Source organism: Lipotes vexillifer, unplaced genomic scaffold (genome assembly GCF_000442215.2).
Source record: "Lipotes vexillifer unplaced genomic scaffold, Lipotes_vexillifer_v1.1 scaffold903, whole genome shotgun sequence".
NCBI lineage: Eukaryota > Metazoa > Chordata > Mammalia > Artiodactyla > Lipotidae > Lipotes > Lipotes vexillifer.
The window spans coordinates 1,585,163-1,610,198 of record NW_006791919.1 but is presented as its reverse complement, the minus strand read 5'-3'; the positions used below and the strand labels follow the sequence as shown (position 1 = coordinate 1,610,198).

The 25,036-nt window shown below is 33.8% G+C and overlaps 1 protein-coding gene across 1 annotated transcript in view; it reads left to right on the top strand.

The window, feature by feature from the left end:
- LOC103069404 (glutaminase kidney isoform, mitochondrial) overlaps positions 1–25,036 on the top strand; it is a 43,468-nt gene that overhangs the window by 6,922 nt on the left and 11,510 nt on the right. Inside the window, exons 6-8 of the mRNA XM_007464961.1 lie at positions 1–94; positions 2,279–2,410; positions 3,805–3,897. Coding sequence (XP_007465023.1) covers positions 1–94; positions 2,279–2,410; positions 3,805–3,897 — 319 coding nt within the window. The remainder of the gene's footprint in view (positions 95–2,278; positions 2,411–3,804; positions 3,898–25,036) is intronic.

The following is a 25,036-nucleotide window of genomic DNA, read 5'->3' as shown; positions in this document are numbered from 1 at the left end:
GGAAAGAGTACTGAGTCCTGAAGCAGTTCGAAATACACTCAGTTTGATGCATTCCTGTGGCATGTATGATTTCTCGGGGCAGTTTGCTTTCCATGTAAGTAATTGTTTAATCTTAATTTCTCTGGCAGGAAACTAGTCTGGACTAGTTCCTTTAAAAATACAGTTTGAACTTTGCTTCTAGAGCTGTACATTCATTTTAGAGAGGCTTGTTTTCAAGGTTAATTTGTTACAGAATTGGTAAGAAATAGAGTTAAGCAGTCTACGACATGTTCTTAAGAACTTGAAGTTTAATTTATAGAACCTTATCACTTTTATTTTTAAGGCATTTCACTGTACAGGCTTAGTACAGACTTTACTTTTAGTTGCTAATGTTTAATATTGTGATGATTACATACCTCAGGAATTCTTTAAGTTCAGAAGGAGTGCATAACTGTGATGTTTAACATCTTTGGTTACAGCCATAGGTGTTTTAAAGGACTTAAAGTATATTAAAGTTAAAACTTAACAAAAATATACTCCTTTAAGCTCTGTTGTGCATTTGCCACTTGTGAAATGTTATAGACTTTTCTTGTTTCATTCTATGTCTAGTCTAGTCATAATGCCCTAAAAATTTATTTTGAAAATTTTAAAAATAGAAAAATAGATGCATTTAAAGTTAGAGAAAGACCAATATCATATGATATCACTTATGTGTGGAATCTAAAAGAAAAATGATACAAGTGAAATTATATACAGAACAGAAATAGATCCACAGACATAGAAAACAAACTTATGGTTACCAAAGGGGAAGGGGGTGAGGCATAAATTAAGAGTTTGGGATTAACATATACACACTACTGTATATAAAAGAGAGAACCAGCAGGACCTACTGTATACCACAGGGAATTCTACTCAATATTTTGTAATAACATATAAGAGAAAAGAATCTAAAAAAAAAAAAAATATATATATATATATATATGTATGTATAACTGAATCACTTTGCTGTATACCTGAAATTAACAACTGAATTAAGTATAATTGTAAATTAACTATACTTCAATAAGAGTAAATAAATAGTTTCCCGTCGCTCAACTTCAGTAATTATCAATACATGACCAATGTTGTTTCATCTATATCACACCTACTTCCCCCACCCTTTTCATAGTTCAGTATGTAATTCTAAAAGATAAGGACTCTAAAAAATACACAGCACCATTGTTATGTATAAAAATCTGAAAAGAATTTTAATCTTTAATATCATCAAAATATTTAGTCAATAATGGAAAAGAATATGAAAAAGAATATATGTATAATTGAATCACTGCTGTACAGCAGAAAATAACGTTGTAAATCAACTGTATTTCAATAAAATACATTTAAAAAAATATTTAGTCAATATTCGGATTATCTGGATTATCTTAATTATTATTTTACAATTTGTTTCACTTGGGTTACAAATAAGGGCCATATATTGTGGTTGATTGTGTCTCTATTATTATTTTTTAAATCTTTAGTCTCCCCCTTAACCTCTTTTTTCTTGGTATTTTGGTTGAAAAAACTAGGTCATTTTTTCCTGTACAGTTTCTTAGAGTTTGGTTTGCTTATTACATCCCTTCCTTTGTCCATGGTATTCCCTGTAAATTGGTAGGTCCCATTCAGGTGATTATTTTGTTTTGTTACTTTTGTGCAAGATTACTTCTAGTAAGAGGTCTGAATGGTTATAAGCCATTAATGAACACTGCCCTGATGACATTAATTTTGTCTTTTATCATAATTGTCAAATTTTATATAATGTAAGCTTAAATGTTTTGAAGAGGATTAATTTGAATTAGTACCATCTTATCTCTATTCTTTAGAATTTCTCTGCCAGTATACAATAGAGAATCTTCTAAGAAGAGATAATTTCTCATTGTTTTAGTCATAAAATATTTTTTGAAAATCACTTCATACTTAAAAGCAATACATGTTTATTATAAAACAATAAGAAAATATAGTCAAAAAGAATAAAATAAAAATGTGCATAGCCCCACAATTTAGATGTAATCTACTTTAATTCCTTAGAGTATATCTTTCAAATATTTTCCTGTATTTAAATATATCCCAACTGTTTTATAACTCTTTTCATTTACTATATTATAAACATGTTGATAAATACATATCTACAGCATTTTTAATGTTGGAATTATATATGGATATATATACCATAATATTTTAACCAGTTCCCTTATTGTTGGACATAACTTTTCTTATTTTAAAATGTTAACATGAATGTCCATTTTTTTCAAATTATTTTCAGGTTGGTCTTCCTGCAAAATCTGGAGTTGCTGGGGGCATTCTTTTAGTTGTCCCCAATGTCATGGGCATGATGTGCTGGTCTCCTCCCCTGGACAAGATGGGCAACAGTGTTAAGGGAATTCACTTCTGTCATGTAAGCATATTTTCTTAATGAAAATAATGATCATATAAGTTGAGCCATCTGATGATTCTACTTTTTTACTCTTTTCCAGAGTTTATTGATTGTTGGCACTCTCACTGCCAGTCTGTCAGTTACTCAGTAGCCATGGACATGTTCATAAAGGAGCTTTAAATTGCCTCCACCACACAGCTCCCATATAATCATCGTCACTAATTACAAATTACATTTGTTTGATGCTCATATTTTAATTTTCATGGTTATAATTAGTTTTCAGTTTCCAAAAGCTCAGCAAAAGATACTAAACTTGGAGAAGTCATTTAAATTCCAACATAAATGAAAGATTATTATAGTTTACACTGTCATCTTTAATCGGCATGGTTGAATATCTTTATCCATAAACTACCTTTAAAAGTCTTTTTTTTTTTTTTGAGGACCTAAGTACTGCAATTTAAAATTATTACTACTCTTAACTAGTTCAGTTTTTTTTTTTTTAATTTTATTTTTATTTATTTTTTATTTTTGGCTGCTTTTGGGTCATTCGTTGCTGCACGCGGGCTTTTCTCTGGTTGCAACAAGCAGGGGCTACTCTTCATTGTAGTGTGCAGGCTTCTCATTGTGGTGGCTTCTCTTGTTGTGGAGCACGGGCTCTAGGCACATGGGCTTCAGTAGTTGTGGCTCGTGGCCTTCAGTAGTTGTGGCTCGTGGGCCCTAGAGCGCAGGCTCAGTAGTTGTGGCACATGGGCTTAGTTGTTCTGCGGCATGTGGGATCTTCTGGGACCAGGGCTCGAACCCGTGTTTCCTGCATTGGCAGGCGGATTCTTAACCACTGTGCCACCAGGGAAGCCCCTAGTTCAGTATTTTTTGTTGTTACCCAAGTCTTGCTAATATTTTATCTTCTGGTTTTATTTACATTTACTACTTCCTATAGTCTGCACTAAGTATAATTTTTTCTGCAGACTTTCTCAATTAAAATTCCAATTTATTTTTCAGTTTTACATATTTTACAAAAACTAGAGAGTGACATTGGATTCCTTATAGATTAAAATAGATTATAACTAGAATATTTCTTTATATTTTTGTGCAGCTTTATAGTTATTTGATAGAAAAATTATTTCATGTGGCCTATTATTATAATGCCCATTTTACAGGAAACGGCAGTTAAATAATTTGAGTGGCAGAGCCCTAGGGTCAGGCTAGTAAGCAGTGTTTTCAAAATCTGTAACCCACGTCTTCTTATTCTAATTTCAGTTCTCTTCTTGATGCATCATGCTGCTTTATTAACATGCAGTGGTCCTTTCCATGAGATAGTAGTTAAGTTGGACAGTATTAGTGTAATTTATTAAAATGTGAAAAAAGCAATAGCCAATGACTAGCCAGTTTCTTATACCTGTTTTGTTTAATTATAGGATCTTGTTTCTCTGTGTAATTTCCATAACTATGATAATTTGAGACACTTTGCAAAAAAACTTGATCCTCGAAGAGAAGGTGGTGATCAAAGGGTAAGCAAAATTCTTATTTAGATTATTATGTAATTTTTTTAAGAGAGAGAAAATGAGGTTCACCAGTTTAAGTAAAACTTAGTTTAGTTTGTTAGTGGCCTCATATCTTTACTAATAACAAATGAGTGTAAAAAAATTGTTGACATTATCATCCTGGACCAATAGTACATAGATGTTAAATATTACTGTTTTATTTAAATTGGAACTGGTTAGCCTAGGAGCAGGGGTTTCTGCCTTCCCCCATTTTTCTGCTGTTTTAAGCAATATATTTAAAAATTGATTCTGTTAAAAGACGACAGATTGGAAAGTGCTACATGCTATAAAGAGAAAGCCTGTTTTTACTCTTAATATTTGTCAGTTCTAGTCTTAAATTGAAGTTTATTTTGATGTGGATGGATATGTAAATGGGAAAGGATTATAGTATTAGTGAGAGACCTGACAAAGCTTCATAGTAAGTTTTATATAGGTCACCATAGATAAACTATTTTTCTGTAGAAATGCAATATTTAATGCAATATTCCTGACACTGTTATTTTAAGGTAATATTTGTTATCGTGTGTTTGGCTTCATATTTTTGCACATATATACTCCTTTTTAAAGGAGTCAGAGCTCACATTCCAGGAACAAGATTTTTTTTTGTCTTTGTTGTTGTTCACTGCACTAAAGGACTTGTTTTGAATTTAAGTTTCTTTGCATCCCAAATGGAAAATGTTTAGAGTAAAATTACCTAACTAGACTTGAAGCTAATATGTATGAAGCACTTATAAGTAGAAAAAATTTTTAACACATACTAAGTAAATTTTCCTGTCGTTAGTTCCAATCAAAGTAACTTCTAATAATATATGAGAATTATGCAAAGCCAACAGAATAGAAACTTCCATGGGCATCAACATGAGTAACATGGAGCAAAACATCAGATGGTGGTGGGTGAAAATGTTAACAGATTTTAATAACATTCATTGAAAAATACCGTTTTATAGCTTGGACCTTTCTTCACTCAAGTGCACTAATAAATTATGTATGTTGCTTGAACAACTAGCATTCCTTTGGACCATTGGACTATGAAAGTCTCCAACAAGAACTTGCTTTAAAAGAGACAGTATGGAAAAAAGTGTCACCTGAGTCAAATGAGGACATCTCTACAACTGTAGTATATAGAATGGAGAGTCTGGGAGAGAAAAGCTAAAGAAATGGGTTCTAGTTTCAGAATGTTCTTCATTTAACCTTTCAAACATCTTTAGTTTTCTGGCATACTATATTTATTTGAGTTTTTTGTGTTCTCAACCTTGGGTGCTGGAGCCATAAAGCTTTTTTTTCTTTTAATCTTTGTGTAAAGTTAATAGATTAAAAAGTGGATTTGTCAGTCTTTTAAAAAGTATTTATAAATAAGTAAAGCAAATTTGCTTTATTTTTTAAAAAAATGAAAGGAAAAATTTCTTAAAAATTTTTCTTGGTGTAATTAAAATTTTAACTATATATGCAGTCATATAATCCCATTTTAACATAGTAACAAATTTGTAATTTCTTGGTTCTGAAACCCACACACTGAACTCATAAATTTCATCCATTTTGTTTTTTCCAGTTTTAAAACTGACATGATGTCTCTAGTAGCAATAGAGCTAAATATAAAAATAAAAAGACTTAATAAATTCCAAATTATTTAATATAGCAGTAGATTATAAAATTAGCTTAAGATATTATGCTATTTTTAGTAATAGATTGGCTTTGACTTTTTTTTTTCAGCTTTAAAGTTTTAAAAGTTTATTTAAAATTTTATCAAACACTTTAAAATGTCTTTGCGTTTTCACTTTGCAACTCCTTTGTTCTGTCAGAATTGTCATGTACAGGAGTGTCTTATGTTATTAAAGCATTCCAGCCAAAGAATTTCAGATGTAATATGACATGTTTCATTGTTAAAAAGCTATAATGGTTACTCAGAAGGAGCAACAGGGAGTGTCTTCAAGTGAAATGTTTACCTGAACAATTTTATTTTCGTAATATCCACGTAACTTTTTCCATGTTATATTTAAATATGAATGGTGAATCTTGGGTTTTAGCTTTTAATAATTTCACAAATGCTAATGAATCTTCTATGATAAATTATAATAACATCTCATAAAGTTTGTTTTATTTGAATTCTTTTAGAGTATTTAGGAAATGAATTCAGTCTGAAGGTAGTTAGTATGCTACTAAAATGCCTGTTAGATCTGAATCCTTTTGTTTGGTTATATAAATGCAATGTTGAGAATCAAAACTTGTTTTTAAGAAAAGGACTATAGGTTCTACACAACCTAATTTCAAATAATTCACAATGTTTAAAGTCAGTCTTGGCAAAGTGATTGTAAAATTGTGTAGGACCTATTCACACTTCTTCCTTCCTCTGTATACCTCTCTGGTTCTCCCCACAGTTCCTCCACAGCTTCAAGATTTTGGAGGGCAGGGGTGAGGTCAGAGGAGAACTTGATAGTTTCTTAGTATCATGGCATACATGTGGTAGGGTAAAGTCTATGAAAGTAATTGTAGTGTAGTAAAAAGTTTTTTCCTGGATGATTTAGATGCTAGTGCAAATACAGATATAGAAAGTCTTGATTATATAAGTTTGGGAACTATGATATTAGGAAAAGAAGTTCCTTTCCAAACTTGGTCAAAAGTCTTTTGGCGTAACTGAAGTATTAAACATATATTTAAATAATTATACGTTAGGTTTTAGAGGATATTACCAAGGATTTTATGGCTAATTCAGTGTTCCTCTGATGTACAGATGCATATCCTAACTGGATGCTTCTGGTTTGGCCATTTATGTGAGAATGGTGTGGCTGAAGGCCTCACCTCTGCTACACCTTTGAACAGTGTCATTCGAATTAGTTTCACAGAGCTATTGTGCTTTGGGGAACTGAATGTCTAAATTTATAGTTTGCAAAACAGGCTTTATTTTCTTCCCCCCTGTGCTCTAATTGTTATATTTTACTGTTTCATTTGGAGGTAGGTTTTACTTTATAAAATGGAAACTTAATGTTTCATATTGTGTCCATATTTATATAGATTTCAAAATTATGTTAATTTGTGCCACTTACTATGTTTGTAAGGCTTAAATACACACTTATCAATGGAGTAGGGTTTCCTAAGCTACTTTGTTTATAGAATCTTGTTAAGGATGAGCATCTAGAAATTTTTGTAGGAAGGTATAAATGGAAGAAGAGGGAAGATATTGTGAATAGGCCCCCAAACTTTATTTAAAAAAAAAAAAAGGAAAACCTTTGCCGGATTTAAAGACATTATTTTGATTCTTTCAGTATTTTAAATATCTTTTCAAATAAAGTTCTTGAAAAGTACCCAGTATTGTTGGATTTAATGTTTTATGCCATTACTGATTCTTGATATTCAAGCATTTTGAAGTTAGCATATTTGTTTTTCTTTTTTTTCCATCATTAACATTTCATTTGAAATGCATATCCTTTCTGAAATACTTTATTTTTAGCATAAATGTTGTGCATTTTATCTTAGTGTTTAGATTAAACCATTTGTGTTATTTAGCTTTCTTTTATTTGCTTTGTATATTAATGTACCTTTTATTTTCCAGTATACCTACTTTTTGTATTGTACAATAAATTTGTTTTAAGCTGATTTTATTGGTTTTTTTTTAATGAAAGCAACTTCAGCATTTTCAGTACAGTAGTTGGAATTTTAACTTAAAAAGTCATCCTTTATGAAGATATTATTAAAATGCTTTATATTTTTAGCTAATTCTGAGGCTGCTGTGAAGAGAAAGTATAGAAATACTCAAGGGCTTCATTTGATTCTTTTTTTTTAAGGCAGTATAGCGTTGGTGGGGGTTTTTTTTTGCAGGGAGAGGACGCTTTTTCTATTGGTTGTACTAGAAGTATTTGAATAAAGACTTTTCTCCCAATTTTTTTTTTTGTTTTTCCATTTGACAACTTAAAAAAAAGAAAACAACCCACTACCCCATTTGCAGGTTCTTTCTGCTTTCTGAGGAAGAATATCAATGATTCACTATGTAATTGTTGTTTTACCTATTGTCCAGAGTAGGAATAACATGTTGCTAAAATCAAATGAAGAGTATTATTGCTTTAGAATAGAACTGTCAGTCTCAGTAGAATGTATACTGAGTAGAATAACTGTAATATTGCAATTCACCCTACTTTTTAAGGAATTTAACTTTCAGAGGAACTTAGTATATTTCCACAGCATGATCCAAATTATAGTGAGGTTACATGCATTGTAGGTCAAATACAGTACTTTAAATTTTTGTTTGATGAAATCTTCCATTCATATCCAGAGAAGACATCCCAAATATATTACAGAAGTTTTAAAAACTCTTTGAAGGGGAAATACTGTTGTTTACAGGAATTTGTATTTATCTGTGGGCTTTCTTCATAAAGTTCTTTTGGGATTAGTAAATAGGCAGTTCTATTGTCATGGTATATTCAATATGTAAGTTTGTGATCACTTGCTATTAAAGATACATTTGGCGTTGTTTTTGTTGTTGATGTTTTTAATACATTTGAAACAGGTAACTCAGAGCTTGATCTGATAGTGTAGTTTCATAGGCATGTACATATGTGGAAAGAACCACTGATATAGATTGATATTGTCAGTCGGTATCCTGATAATTTATATACAATGTATGTGTTTATGTGTATATCTAATAGATGTCTATCTATCTTTATATTTATCTATAAATATAAAGATAATGGATAATAAATATCTATTATCCATAGCCTAAAAATCAGCAGCAATTATTTTTACATAGTATGTCACGTGTAAATGGTTCATCGATCTATTCCAGGTTTTGTCGTAAGAGAACTTCGAACATTTTTGCTGCCCCGGAATTTATAAAATATAACATATTTTACTTGTTCAATTTACCTTTAAAGATTTGTGGTTTCTGTTTTGCTCCCATTCACTACTAGCACTGTCAGAGTAGAATAATGATATTGGAGAACTCCACAAAAGGGAAAGCAAGAACATCAGATTTCATGTGGAAGCTGACTTTAAAGTAGTGTCCAGAATTATTATATTGAAGGATTGTATTCAACTTAAAATAAAGTACTTCTTAGTTTGAACAGTTTACTTTATGAAATAGCTTTATTCTAAAAATTGTGCACAATTTTTAGTTTTAAGAGTCTCCACTATTCATTTGTAAAAATTTGTTTTTCTCCATTATGATCTTGAAAATGCTAGAATGCATTTTTTTTTTAAGTAACATGCTTTCTGTTCAGTTCCTTCTTTACCATTTCACATTAAATATAATATTTAATTAAAACCAGATGTTGGAGATGGGGCTTGTTATGATTCATCATGGCTCATCCCTCAGATTTTTACGCACATTTATTCAGGTTACTTTAGTCCATTCACTGTCATGAAATTCAAGGCCAAAATTATATATGAACATACATTCAAGTATATCAAATTCACCCACTTTTATTTCAGATTGTAACACAGTTAAAACATTTGTTTTCTACACTGTTTAGAAATGGAAGGAATTTAACTGGACTAGGAGAGATTCTTTTTTTTCTCTTCTCCCTCTTTCTGACCCAGTAGTAGTTTATTAATGTGAATACCATACAATGCACATGGAAAAAATTTAGAAATTACACTGTCTTAGTCTGAACTTTTTGCTTTTAAAACTACTATAAGGTCATCTAGGGCAAAAATCTATCCAACATAAAAGAGAGCTGGCAAAACTTGACTTTTTTTAGAGTACTTAACTACTTAAATAGTAATAGAAAAGGTACTCTTTTCTTAAATTGTTAAATAGACTGATAAATATTTAATGAACTGATTTTATTACTGTGGTTTTAAAACATTCCTTTCTAAATTTATATTGTGAGCATACGAAAGGAAGGAAATTTATTTTAAGGTTGACTTAGTTAACCTTACCTGTTTTGTAGATTGTAGATATGTTAGTAATTTTAATAAGTTGTAGCTATAGAGATTTTTAAGATGTGTAAAACCAGCACTGATCAAAACTTTTATAATGGCTCCCTGATCCATTGACCTTTAATTAAAATGAATAGGCTACTAATTAGCACTTAGCACATTGCTTTTCTGGTGGTGTCCGTGGTATTTTTGGCATGGATTACAAAACACTTCTTATTGGGAACTGTTATGTTTTGGTTAAATAAAAAAGTGATGATCCTTGATTCCAAGTGCTTTGATGAACTCTGTAAGCAGTCCAGTATGGAGGCTCATAGAAAAGAGTAATGAAATGACAGATTCTGGCAGTTGATCTCAATACTGTTGTTATTATTATTAGACTTCTAACTCTAAATTTCATCTACTAATTGGAAAATATTTTAGTCAAAATCTCAGTGATAGAGAACAATTAGGTATACTTATTTTTAGGCCAAATTTTATATCTGAGGACCTGATTTTTCTGGATATAGTATTATAAAAAATAATGATTTTTATTTCATCAAGTATTTACCTTGCTGAAATGTTTTCAGTCCTAATGTATCAAATGAGTAAAATTATCTATTTGGAGGGCTTAGCTTTTAAAAGGACAAATTGTTACCTGAGACAGTTTTAAATGTCTGTTTCATATTATATTTCTGGTGATATTTGTTTATATAATGAAAATCTCTGGCCTAGCAATTCCACTTGGAACCCTTAGTTATAATTTTAATTCATATCCTGTAAACAGTTGAAGAATTTGTTTTATTTTTAAAACATAGTTCATGCTTTCTAGATCTTTGATGTTCTTTCATTTACCGTAATCTTGTAATTTATTAGAATCACGTGGTTGAGCTGGAAAGTAATCTTAAAGGTTATCTGGTGCAAACTCCCATTCCTCCCAGCCCTCTTTTCCAGGTAGCACCTTGCTTTCTCAATTAATGTATTTACTTTTATTTTCTCTTTTTTGATGGGGTTGGTTTATGTTTTGGGGACAGTTATTTGTTGGTTGTTTATTTTTATTGAGAAGCATAACTAGCAGTACTGGTTAATATGACTAAGTTATTTGGCAAACTGATTGTCCCATCAGTGTTTATTAAAACTACTTAATTGTATTTTTCTAGTATATAGTTATATGCCATGTTTATAAAGAGTAGTAAAGTTAGAAGTGAATGTCACAATTATACAGTAGTTCTAAAAATGAAACATTACCCCAGAACCTTTGAAAGAAAGTAAAAAGTAGCAGAAATGTGACTCTAAAAATAAATGTTGCACCACTGGCTTTTTAAATTAAATTCCTTTGGGATTAGGCTAAATATATAAGTAAAAAGATTTTAAGTAACCAAAAGATTATTGGAGTTCTAAACAAATGTTTTCTGAAAAAAACAATTTTTTTTTCTTTTTAGGTTGTCTTTTTTTCCCAGCACATTGGTTTTATTTTAGATGTTTGGGTCTTTGAGTGGCTTCAGAATAAGGCTCTGTATTTGTCTATTACTCTGTTGTGTGTCTTGTCCTTAGCATCCATCTTTTTCATAGTTCTGGGATTTTTATTTTTTATTCATGAAGTAAATGTAATTGCTGTTCTTGAAATGCAATAATTTTTAAAAGACTTAGTTGACTTAAATGTTAAAACTTAAATATTATTACTCTTTAAAAAAAGTATGTTTCTTCTCAGAATTTAAACTTGCCTAGGAAGCTTTTCTCCCCACAAGTTTGTATAGGTGAGAACCTTAACTTTTAAGTGACTGGCTCTTGTTCAAATAAGCTCTGCTTGCTTTCACCTTATATCTGTTAAAATTAGAATGATGCTGAAATATTAGCATCAGTTATGCAAATATAACTATTCATGTTTGGGCCATCCCATTGTAAGATCCAAATTAAAATCATGATCTTCAGCCTCTTGTTAAACTTTTCCTTAGCTTAGAATTAATAGTTTTCATTATTTTGTGTATGCCTTTCACGAATCATTGCTAAGGATCATTACAATTCGTCCTTTGAGGGGATAACATAAAACTTAAGTCTTGTTTCCATTTAAAAGAGATTAATGATGTGATATAAATTATTTATTGAACTCAATCCAAGGTCTGTTTTTTGTTCTTTCTCATAGTCCCTCAAAATTAAAGATCCTAATTGAAAAACTCAAAATCTGTTAATCTTGAGTATTCTTTCTTTTTCACCCTTTCCTATCATAATTAATTTTTGGCTGAAAATGAGGTAACTTTAAAAATTATATCAAAGTTGCTCATAAAATGGCTTTTCATTTTCAAATCTTCACATTGCTGATATGTTCATTTCCAAATCTTTTAATGTTGTTGACATTTGCCACTACTTTTATTTAAAATATTTTTTTTAATCCATAAGTGTTAAAGTATAAACTTTTTTGCAGTATGATATAGCTTATTGTTGGTAATTTATTTTACAATCAACTTTGAATACATGCATCTGTGGGTCCAGGTCTATGCACAAGTTTTATAACTTAAAGAAATGAACTAAATAATATTGTTTCTACTTTGAATTGAAATGAATAAATGCTACATTTTCTGCAAAATGGAACTTCATTTTGACATCCTTTGAAGTTGCAGGACAAGTGATTTTGTTAAATTTTTTGTGGTGACTAATACTATTAACCCTCTTTAATCATACCAATAAAATATTTCTGCCTTAATGTTTCCTCTTTTTACCCAAAAGAGAAACTTTAGAGAATGGTTTTCGGGAGGAGGGAAGTAGAGCTTAACTTTCTATTACCTGTTTGTGAAGTGTTTCAACTAAAATATGCTGTTACAACAGTCATTGTATGACATTTTTTTTTTCACCTAAAGGAGAAACAAAGGAGAAAAAACGAATTGCTGTGTTTTTAGCCAAGTAATAAAAACTGGAGAAGCTTTAATTTTTATTTTGTCTCTGTTGTGCAATTTTATTTTACATCCACCATATATGTCTGCCACAGAACCATCACTGTTGTTTATTTGGTATCCCTTATATGTTGGGCTTTGTCATGTGATGATCTACTTACTGGCATGTTAGTACATTTACCTTGTACATATGGGGCTTTTGGATAGAGAGCTGCTGCTGTTTGCATATTGTGTTTTACAGTTTTTGCTTTGTAAAAGTTCTTATTCATTGCCATTGTGAGGTTTAGAATTTTGCGTTAGTTAAGAATTTGGGATCTTCTGCAGAAGTTTTTAATAGATTGAAACTTTTGGTTTACCTAGTATTTTTGGACTTACATAGCATCAATGAGTGCTGGCGTTTGGGCATAGGATCTGAGTGGGTAGCCTGATGTGATATACTGTGGGCATGAATTTCTGAGTTTTGTTTTGCTTTTCTTTTTCTTTTTCTATTTACACACACACACACACACACACACACACACACACACACACACACACAGTGTTCAGGCAGTATGTTATGTGTTGGAGATGCTGCTCTAAGAGGCAAGGTTCCTCCCCCTGTGATGGTTACAATCTGTAGAAACAGGGAGGCTGCCTCAATTCTCTAACTCTAGGATTGACGGGGCTGAGTTTTCTGTGCCATATACCAGCAAGCATATTAAATAACACTGGCATCTAAACATCCTTGGGACTCCTAGATAAAATTTCAATTCCATCAATTGTATGTTTGGCTCACTTAATTCCACTCAGCTAGAGGTTCAGAAATATGCCATTCTTTAGTATTGTATTGGCACAAATTTGTTACCCTGTGCCAACTCAATACGGTAAATCAGTGAGTTACTATTTTTCATTTTTTATCTAGAAAACTTTAGAATATGAAGCTTGAAAAAAAAAATACCAGGTGTTTGATAACTGACTAAGCAATCCCTGGAAGGTTGAAGGGATAAAATGAAGGGTGGTAACCAAAAAGTCTTTAAATATGTACCAAGAGAAAAAATAGCCAACATTTTTATGTCACTGTCAGCTTTTCTTCAGTAAGTAACAATAATAGACACTGACTTGTCTGTAGATGTGCATAATGCCAAGTAAGTTTGACATAAAGTTTTAAGGCTCAAGTCTAATATTGATAGATAAAGGAAATTTTGTACAGTGACTCAGTCTACCAATGACTTTTCACTATAATTCTTAAAATCTCAAAGAAATATTTTCAATTTGGTAAGTTAATAAAATTCACCCTTCAGGGCTTCCCTGGTGGCGCAGTGGTTGAGAGTCCGCCTGCCGATGCAGGGGACACGTTCGTGCCCCTGTCCGGGAAGATCCCACACATGACGCAGAGCGGCTGGGCCCGTGTGCCATGGCCGCTGAGCCTGCGCGTCCAGAGCATCTGCTCCGCAACGGGAGAGGCCACAACAGTGAGCGGCCCGCGTACCCGAAAAAAAAAAAAAAAAAAGCACCCTTCAAATCCTGACATTTATTTAAAGTACAATTATCTGTTCACCGACTCCTACCAAATAGATGACTAAATATACACCTAAGAGTCTATAAACACATGAATTTTTGTTGTTGTTTTGTTTGTTTGTTTTTTGCGGTACGCGGGCCGCTCCCGTTGCGGAGCAACAGGCTCCGGACGCGCAGGCTCAGCGGCCATGGCCCACGGGCCCAGCCGCTCCGCGGCATGTGGGATCTTCCCGGACTGGGGCACGAACCCGTGTCCCCTGCATTGGCAGGCGGACTCTCAACCACTGCGCCACCAAAGAAGCCTGAACTTTTTTTTTTTTAAGCTCACTTTAAAACCATCTCATTAAGCTGCATGTTGACTGTATATCTTCAGCAGAAAGGAGAAAAGAGAAAGGACTGGTTCAGACTATGAAGTAATAATGTGCCACCCTCATGATTAGAAAACTACACTTAGCTTTCTTCATTAAGTATTTGCTGGCTGCTGGACCAAATGCACAAAAACAAAGAGGTTTTATAGGACTTGGGGCAAATCCAGTGACCGTGTTGTAATTTATTTTGCCCTAGACAACTTCCTTTGTAGAGATGCAAGGAAAAGGGAGGAAGGCAGTACTACTAGAGAAACAAATAATGTGCAAAATAGGTGCTAAAATTTATTCATTTGTTCATTTGCCTTTATGCAGCAATTTGGAGCACTCCTACAAGACAGGGACTACTCTATGTTCTGGGCAAGATCACATGAGACATGATCTCATAGACCATAAATACCAGGAGTCAATACAGAAAATAACAGCCTAGATAAGTAACTACATAAGATAATTTCAAATAGTGTTATATCTACAAAAAATGAACTTATGTCACTGTTCTATCTTAAAAGTTTTGAAATATCAAACTTTGTTAAGCAGGCACCCCCAAAAAAGGCTAACTTAGGTACTTCAGTCTGTATCATTACATAGTTAATTGTGGAACCAAGAAAAAGCCTTCTTTAGCTGGATTCTTGGAGTTAATGGCCACCTGGACCACTTGACAGAATAGTGTTTATCTTTTTGGAATGTTAAAATTACAAATATTTTAAAGTATAGGAAACAATAAAGAACTTCTTTAAGAACTGATACTGGTGATAATAGCCCATTTGCAAAGTTTCTACCTAATTCTGAATAGGCTCTTCCATGCTCTAGAAGTCGGTTTGGTGGCTCTTCACCCATTTTCCCCACTCTCCACTCCTACCTCTTACAGCCACCAATCTGTCCTCTGTATCTATGAGCTTGTTTTTTTGTTTTTAGATTCCAAATATGAGAGAGATCATATGGTATTTCTCTTTCTCTGTGTGCCTTACTTCATGTAGTACAATGCCCTTGAAGTCCATCCATGTTGTCTTAAATGGCAAGATTTCATTCTTTTTTATGGCTCAGTAATATTCCTGTGTGTCTCACAACTTTTTATCCACTCATCCATTGATGGACACTTTGTTTCTGTATGTTGACTATTATAAATAATGCTGCAGTAAAAATGGGGGTGCATATATCTTTTCAAGTTAGTGTTTTCATTTTCTTCAGTAAATGCCTAGAAATGGAATTGCTGGATCATATGGTAGTTCTGTTTTTAATTTTTTGAGTAATCTCCATACTGTTTTCCATAGTGCTGCACCAATTTACATTCCCACCAACGGTGTACAAGGGTTCCCTTTTCTCTGCATCCTCGCCAACACCTGTTGTTTCTAGTCTTTTTGATAATAACCATTCTAACAGGTGTGATATCTCACTGTGGTTTTGATTTGCATTTCCCCAATAATGATGTAGAGCATATTTTCATGTACCTGTTGGCCGTCTGAATGTCTTTGGAAAAATGTTTATTTAGATCTCATTTTTTAATTGGACTATTTATTGTGTTGCTGAGTTGTATGAATTCTTTACATATTTTGGATATTAGCCCCTTATCAGACATATGATTTGCAAATATTTTCTCCTATTAAGTAGGTTGCCTTTTCATTTTGTTGATGGTTTCCTTTGCTGTGTAGAAGCTTTTTAGGTTGATATAGTCCTGCTTGTTTATTTTTGCTTTTGCTTTTGGTGTCAGATTAAAAAATATCATCACAAGACCTGTGTCAAGGAGCTTACTGCTTATGTTTTTTCTAGGAGTTTTATAATTTTAGGTCTTAGGTTCAAGTTTTTAAATCCATTTTTAGTTAATTTTTGTGTATAGTGTATGATAGTGGTCCAGTGTCATTCTTTTGCATGTGGCTGTCCAGTTTCCCCAACACTGTTTATTGAAGAGGCTGTCCTTTCTCCATTGTATATATTTGGTTCCTTTGTTGTAAATTAATTGACCATATATGTTTGGGTTTATATCTGGGTTCTATTCTGGTCCATTGATCTCTGTATCTGTTTTTATACCAATACCATCTGTTTTTTTTTTGTTTTTTTTTGTTTTTGTTTTTTTGTGGTACGCGGGCTTCTCACTGTTGTGGCCTCTCCCGTTGCAGAGCACAGGCTCTGGACATGTAGGCTCAGCGGCCATGGCTCATGGGCCCAGCTGCTCCGCAGCATGTGGGATCCTCCCAGACTGGGGCACGAACCTGTGTCCCCTGCATCGGCAGGCGGACTCTCAACCACTGTACCACCAGGGAAGCCCCCAATACCATCTGTTTTAATTACTGTAGCTTTGTAATATGATTTGACATCAGGGAGTGTGATGCCTCCAGCGTTGTTTTTCTTTCTCAAGATTGCTGTGGTTATTTGGGGTCTTTTGTGGTTCTGTACGAATTTTAGATTTATTTTCTATTTCTGTGAAAAATACCATTGTAATTTTTATAGGGATTGCATTGAATCTGTATATTAATTTGGGCAGTATGGACATTTTAACAGTATTCCAGTTCATGAACACAGCATATTTTTTTGTTTATTTGTGTTGTCTTCAGTTTCTTTCATTAATGCCTTGTAGTTTTCAATACAGGTCTTTCACCTCCTTGGTTAAAGTTATTCCTAGGTGTTTTATTCTTTTTGATGCAATTGCAAATGAGATTGTTTTCTTAATTTCTCTTTTTTGATAGTTTGTTATTAGTGTATAGAAATGCAACAGACTTATTGTGTACTGATTTTGTATCTTACAACTTCACCGAATTCGGTTATTCTAACAGTTTTTTGATGGAGCCTTTAAATTTCTATATATAATATCATGTCATCTGCAAATAGTGACAGTTTGACTTTTTCCTTTCCAATTTGGATTTCTTTTATTTCTTTTTCTTGTCTTGATTGCTTTTTATCTAGGACTTCCAATACTATGTTGAATAAAAATGGTGAGTGGGCATCCTTATTTTGTTCCTGATCTTAGAAGAAAAGCTTTCAGCTTTTCACTGTTGAGTGTGGTGTTAGCTGTGGACTTGTCATATATGGCCTTTATTATGTTGAGATGCATTCCCTCTATGCCCACTTTGTTGAGAGTTTTTATCCTAAATGGATGTTGAATTTTGTCAAATGCTTTTTCTGCATCTATTGAGATGATCATAATGATTTTTATCCCTTATTTTGTTAATTTGGTGGAACACATTTACTGATTTGTGGATGTTGAACCATCCTTGCAGCTCTGCAATAAATCCTACTTGATCATGCTGTGTGATCCTTTTAATGAATTGCTGAATTTGCTTTGCTAATATTTTGTTGAGGATTTTTGCATCTATGTTCATCACGAATATTGACATGTAATTGTCTTTTTTTGTGATATCTGTCCGGTTTTGGTATCAGGGTGATGGTGACTTTGTAAAATGAGTTTGGTAGAGTTACCCCCGCTTCCAGATTCAGAAGATGCATTTTTCAGTCCTTTTGTTTGTCTCCTCTAAATGTCTATTAGCTAAACTCAATTTATTAAAACCTTTATAAATCCTTACTTTTCACAGAACTCAAAGTTAAGGGTTTTCATTAATCCTATTTATGTATAAAATTTCTATGATCTGGAACTTTATTATCCAAAAATGAATGTATCTTTATTCACATCTGCACTTTTTTAAAATTAATTAATTTATTTGTTTTTATTTTTGGCTGTGTTGGGTCTTTGTTGCTGCACACAGGCTTTCTCTAGTTGCGGCAAGCAGGGGCTACTCTTCTTTGCCGTGTGCGGGCTTCTCATTGTCGTGACTTCTCTTGTTGCAGAGCATGGGCTCTAGGCATGCGAGCTTCAATAGTTGTGGCATGCGGGCTCAGTAGTTGTGGCTTGTGGGGTCTAGAGTGCAGGCTCAGTAGTTGTGGCACATGGGCTTAGTTGCTCTGCAGCATGTGGGATCTTCCCAGGCCAGGGATCGAACCCGTATCCCCTGCATTGGCAGGCGGATTCTTAACCACTGCGCTACCAGGGAAGCCCCTGCAGTTGTTTTTAGTATAAATTTTTTTTTTGGAAACCAACAAAACTAGAATGATTCAGTGATGAAAAGATGAAATAATGAAATATTCTATCCTCATTTAGAGACATTTACAGTTGTCCTTCTATACATTTGATTTTTAGTTTAATGACTGTTAAATATAAGCAAAAATCACAAAAATATGCCATGTATACTAGACTATGAAGAAACAATTCTGCTTTTAAAGTGTATTTAAAAAATAACTTCTGCCTTTCCCAATGTCTATATTCTGGTGGTGAGTGGTAAATGTACGCATTTTCCATCTGTTCTCCTTTCTTCCAGAATTGCATTTATAATAATGTAGTACGGTACAAAAGTGGTCAAGTAGTCCATTTTTTCTATGAAGTTGCTTTCCCACTTATGTAACTAAGAAAGTGGCTAAGACTCTTCTGGTCTCTAGGTTTCCTCTTCAATATTGTTAGTCCCTGTTTTACTTAGTTACCAAACAATTTTTCATCTCCTATATACCAAGAATTTTGTTTTCCTCTTGTGTGTGTTCTCTCCTCTTCTTTTCTGTTGCTATGTGTAGGTCCCCCACCAATGTCCAAAATTAGATCCTTTTATATAAGTTAATACATATAACCTTTAAAATTATTTTTCTTTCTTTCTACTAAGAACCAGTTATCCCTCAGTATTTATTAGTTTTTGTTTAAACAGCATGTAACAGAATTAATTCAAGATATTTAGCTAATTTAATTTGGCAGAGAGTCAGATTTTATATAAACTAACCTTAGCATTATCTTATTCATTATTCATTCATGAATTAGTTCTTCATTCAACTAGTGTTTATTTATTTATTGCCTATTATGTGCTAGAAACTGCAGAGTGCTTAATATATGCAGCGGTTAATGAGGCAAGTATGATCCAGCTCCTGGTGTTTGCAATCTAGAGGGGGTTGCAGATATGGAATAAATCATTACTAAAATAATTAAAAGGTGATAAGTGATTTGTTCATACTGATACATGTAGATCTACCTAGTTCATTTTAACTGCTATAAAGGAGGTGAAATGATATATACCATATGACACTTTCTATATACCCATAACAGACTTTTTGAGACAAATACACAACGCAGTTAAAAGTATAAGTACATGCACTCCAGTCTTCAGTAAAGCTTACCTCTGGGAGGAAAGGGAGTGGATGCAGGGGAAATAGTTAACTGTATCTAATATTTTATCTCTTTAAAAAATACTAATCAAATATGATGGTAATAAATGAAAGGAAAAGTACAGAGTAGAGTGCTAGGAGAAGGTATAACACGAAGACCTCATTTTACCTGGATGAAGAAGTATGGTTAGTTTTTCATGAAAGGTGATAGTTAAATTTAGAATGAGTTAGAGGAAGGGCAGAGTAGGATTAATAGGATAGTCTGGTTTTAAAGGCTCCAGGACAGGAAGGAGTTTAGTACATCTCAGAAGGTGAAAGAAAGCAAATGCGAGGCAAGGTGAACAGAGATTGGCCCTGGATGAGTCTTAGAGATAAGATCACATTATGCAAGGGTAGGCCTTCTCATATTTTAATGTGCATCTGAATTGTTAGTGTCCTAATTTTTAAATGGAGATTCCTAAGCCCAACCCCTAAGATTGATTTTTAAATCTGCATTTTTAGTAAAAAGCATCCCAGGTGTTTCTGCTGCAGGTACTTCTCTGAACACAGTTTGGCAAACATTTATGTAGGGATTTATATGCCATATTAAGAGTTCTGCACTATTCAAAGTGCAGTCGGAACCTTGAAGACTTTTAAGAAGAGGAATGACATGATTTGCTCTTTAAACACTGCTCTGTGGGAACAGATTAGAAGGAGACAAAGGTTGAAGTTCTGGGCCCACAATGAGATGTGGTAGTGGCTTAGAATAGGGTATTAGAGGTGGAAAAAGTAGACAGATACGTGTTGAAGAGATGAAATTGGCAGCACTTGTTGATAGTATTTGGTGGGTGAAAAAGAAGGAGATACCAAGTTGACTACCATGTTTTTAGTAGGAACAATAGGGCAGTTTGCTCCTGCAAACTTTGGAAGTACAGAAAGAAATTAATTTTGGTTATAACAATTAGGGATCTGTTTGACTACAGATATCAGGAGGTTGATCAACAGTGGTTTAGACAAATGGGGTTATTTTTCTAATATAACAAGTCTGGGGGTAGATAATACAGGACTAGTGCTATCAGTAAGGTATGCTTTCTGCTCTGACCAGCCTTAGTGTGTGGACGTTAGACTTCATGCCTGCCTCCTTATAGTTGCCAGATAGGTGTTTCACTTTTGGCCTCATTTGTATGGTCAAAGTAGAAGAAAGAGTGACACCTAAATCAGGTAAAAGAAGTTTCCCGGACACCCATCTGACACTGGCCAGACTAGATGTAAGGGAATCTAGGGAACTGTTGTTTCATTGGGCTTATTGCTACCCCTAACAAGTAGAAATTCTGTTAGTCCATACTAACAGGCTAGGAAATGGATAATGGGTAGGCAATTAGCAGTGTGTGAAAGCTAACGTCTTTTGGGCATGTCTGTATTTGTGAGATATCCAAGTAGTGATGTTGAGTAAGTGTCAGATACAGGCCTAGAATTTAGGAGGTTGGTCCAAGCTGTAGATAGAATTGTGTGGAGTGGTCAGCATGGAAGAGTAGATTCAGAGCTGTGGGGAGGTATGTGAGATTGCTCCAGGAGACAGTGTGAAATGAGAAGGAACCCTAAGGAACTCCCATTTTGAAAGTAAGATAGAGTAGTAGGCTCCGTTTGGGGGAAGTGGCCAGAGAAGAGAAAATCCAGCATAGTGTAGTATCAGAAGTCAAAGAAAGAGAGTATTTTAAGAATTTTTGAGCAGTCATCTGTACCAAAGCAGATAAGTGTTAAGTAAGATGAGGAGTGTTCATTTACATGATGTCCTTCCTAATTTTCTTTCTTTTGTTTTTCAATGTCTTTTTATTTAGTAAATGATAATAGTAGATGGCAGGATTGTTTTTATTGTTTGCACTCAGAAAATACAATATTGGTAGCCCATATTGGTAACTTCCTCCCCACCTTCTAAGAATATTTTATTGGCTTTGAGATTTACAGGTCAGAGAACTATTTGGAGTAGAGCAGGTTTGGCTGCTGATAGAAAAGTAAAGAAGGAAAGCTTGAAGTAGATACAAAAGAGAAGAAAAGGCCAAGAAAGTGAGATCCCTGGAAAGAGATGGAGCTCTCAGCACAGTGGAAGATTGGGTTTGGTGGAAGGGAGAGCATCTCCTCCAATAAAGTAGGTCATTGAGAGGCAAGCAGGCAGGTAGGTAGATTTGCAGACATGGTAGGAGGAGGTTGAGAGAGTTTCTGTCCATTGGTTTCCATTTTCCTGAAGAATATGAAAGAAGGCTTTCTGCTAAGAATGAGTTGTGGGGTTGGAGTGAGGCTGTGAGGTTTCAGAGCATAGAGAAGATAGGAAATGTTTGTTCTTGGAGAGTGGGAGAGAGAGCTGAGGGAAACATGGTGACATTGTTAGAATACTATTGAGGTTGGTAACCACAGATTTATGGTCCTGGCAGTCTGTTCTGTTGTACCTCCCACTCCCACCCCACCCTGTATCCTATGGCTGTATCCCAAATTTGGGCTTAGGAACTGCAGAAGATCGGGCAAGGGGTTTTAGAGCATTTACCAGAAATTGATTTTAACAGTAGGCTTTCGAATGTACTTTAGACCCTTCCTACATAGAAGGCATGCTTTTAGCGTCTTTTAGACCTAGAAGGTCTTTTCCCCTTTTAGAAGCTGGTTCTACTTAAAGAATTTTCAACTAATATAGATTTACACTAACAAGTGAATTTTGGATATAATTTTGTCATGTCCATCCTCCTTGCTTCACAGAATAAAGTATTACTGATAAGAATTATAAATGTTTAAATATAGATAGGTGTAAGCAGTCTCATGATAAGGCCTAATTATGTATATATAAAATGTTATGTTGCTTTATTTTTTTATTTTTAAAAATTAAAAAAAATTTTTTTCTGTTGTTTAATTCTTCCATTGTTGTGTTTTATTATTTTATTTTATTTTTTTGTCTGCACCGCACAGCATGTGGGATCCTAGTTCCCTAACCAGGGATGGAACCTGTGCCCCCTGCAGTGGAAGCGCAGATTCTTAACCACTGGACCGCCAGGGGATTCCCTATTGCTTTATTTTTGAGGGTCTTAAAAACATCCTATTCTCCAGCAGCTTCTTGTATTATATGCGGGAGGAATATGTTCTCATAACTTGAATAGTAATCAAATTAGAACGTCTTTGAAAGCGTTTTGAAAAGTACATAGCACTAGAGAAACATATCGTTAATGTACGTGTTCTCTGTGTGTTGTCCATAAAGCACACATGTTGGAGTTTTCACAATAGAACTGTGAAATGAACATAAAAGAATGTAGAGACTTAAGTATGGCTCTCTGGAGACCGATGAAAATGAGGGATTTTTTTTTCCTAAAAGCAATCAGTAAGGATGTATTGTGGTTGGAATAACTGTAGAGTAGTCATGTACATGTGCCTTGCTTTGTTGTGGTAGCAATATTCAGGGCATGCAAAGGAGAGACAGGTCCTTTAACTCTAAATTGAAATAATTCTGTCTGTATTGCTGCCAAAACTTTGTTTTGTTTCTCATCAGAAAGAGAACCCTATCTCTTTCAGGGAACTTGTTTGTATTTCCTTATTTTAAATTTATACCACACAGTATAGCATCTTGTAATTCCAGTGGCCCTGATCCTGATTTTTTTTTAAGTAGTATGTACAAGCATTTGGTGACCAATTTTTTTTCCTGTCTTCTTACTCTTTGCTTTTAGTTTCTTTGACTCTTTGGAGTTTTGTGTACTTGTCTTTTTCGTTAATAATAATCGTAAATAAGCATGGCACTTTATCGTGCCAGAAGTGTGGCACCTTGTTTTCTATCTGAACACGAATGTTAACTGATCTTCATAGAGTTTTATAAATATTTATTTGCATAAGAGAGGAAGAGAACCAGGAAGATAGTGAATATAAATAAAACTTTGATAGTTGTCAGTGCAGTACAAATACTCTTAGGTCTGCCACATGGAAAAGGCACTTTCTGTTCTTCAAAGGAATAGCTTGCCTTTGCCCTGCTTTTTTCTGTTTTTCTCCTGTTTGCTGCTTGCTTCTTAATTAGAGTGCTGTTTGTCAGCCCACACAAAGATACGTTGTTAGCTACTTTTATACTCGGATATAAAAGGAGGGTTGCTTATGAGCCCATTGGTATCTTTAGACCATTCATTGGCATTTACCAGAAATAATATGAGCCAGAGATAAGAAGTTTATTTGCTGCCAATGCTGTAGCAGTCATACTTGCTCTATTCACATTAACCCAAAACTCGTATTTCATTTTTAGAGACTTAAACATAAAGAATGAAGATACTTTCTTTTTTCCCTTTTTGGTATTGATATGCTGAATTGAATGATTTGTTTTGTTCCCTTATTTTCTCTTCAATTAAAAAAAGCACCTCAATAGAAAATTAGTATCTCTGATTTCCCTATAAATTGTTTCTTAGTTGCTATTTTCTGATTTTTCTATCACAATATATTTTAGTCTTGGTACCATATTGGTGAGGAAATCTCATCTCAGGTTTTGTTAGGAATCTCTTGGCCCAGTGGATACTGAGTAGAGGTTGAAAGAACACTGACCCTGGCGTCAGACAGACTGCACCTGAGCCCTCATTCTGCCACTTACCAGCACTGTTACCTTGCTCAAGTTCCTTTGAATAATAACAGGGATGACAACAACAAAGCACTTAGTTCAGTCCAGGGAGAGTAGGTGCTATATAGCTATTTTGTTGTAAAAAATATATAATCCTAATTATTTTGTCTTCATGCGTTGTTAGATTTCTTTGATAAATTGTGACTTCTTAGTTTAAGAGTAAGTAAATTCATTACAAATTAATGTACTCATTGAGAAATTTTGAAAATGGTATGCTTAAGAGAGTTTATCACTTAGCTGACGGAGGGCAAAATGCAGTGTTTGGAGCTGCCATTTTGAGGTTGTATTTTGTAAGTGAAATTTCTATACTCTCTTTTTAGAGTAAAATTTACTGTTTGATTTATTCTTCTCTACTAAAATTATAGTATGAGAACCTCCTGCATTTGTGTAGAAATTTGGAAATGTGGTCATGAAATTGCTGAACTGTTATTCCTATAAAGGATTTTCTCTAATCCTCTGATCATGTCAGTTGGATTAGTTTTGTCTATATATAGCAAGAGTCATCCCTCGGTATCCTTGGAGATTGGCTCCAGGATTCCTCCTTATCCCACCACAGATATTAAAATCCGAGGATGCTTACAGTCAGCCCTCTGTATTCCATATGCAGAACCCACGGATATGGAAGGCCAACTATATATCAATAATTGTGTCTGAATAAGTCATTGGAAAGCTTAGGAACATGTGGCCTCATACTCAGACTGTCTCATCATAACTTTGTTTTACACATCCATACAAATGTTAAACTCAGTAGTAAGGGAAAGAGAGAATATCTTTGA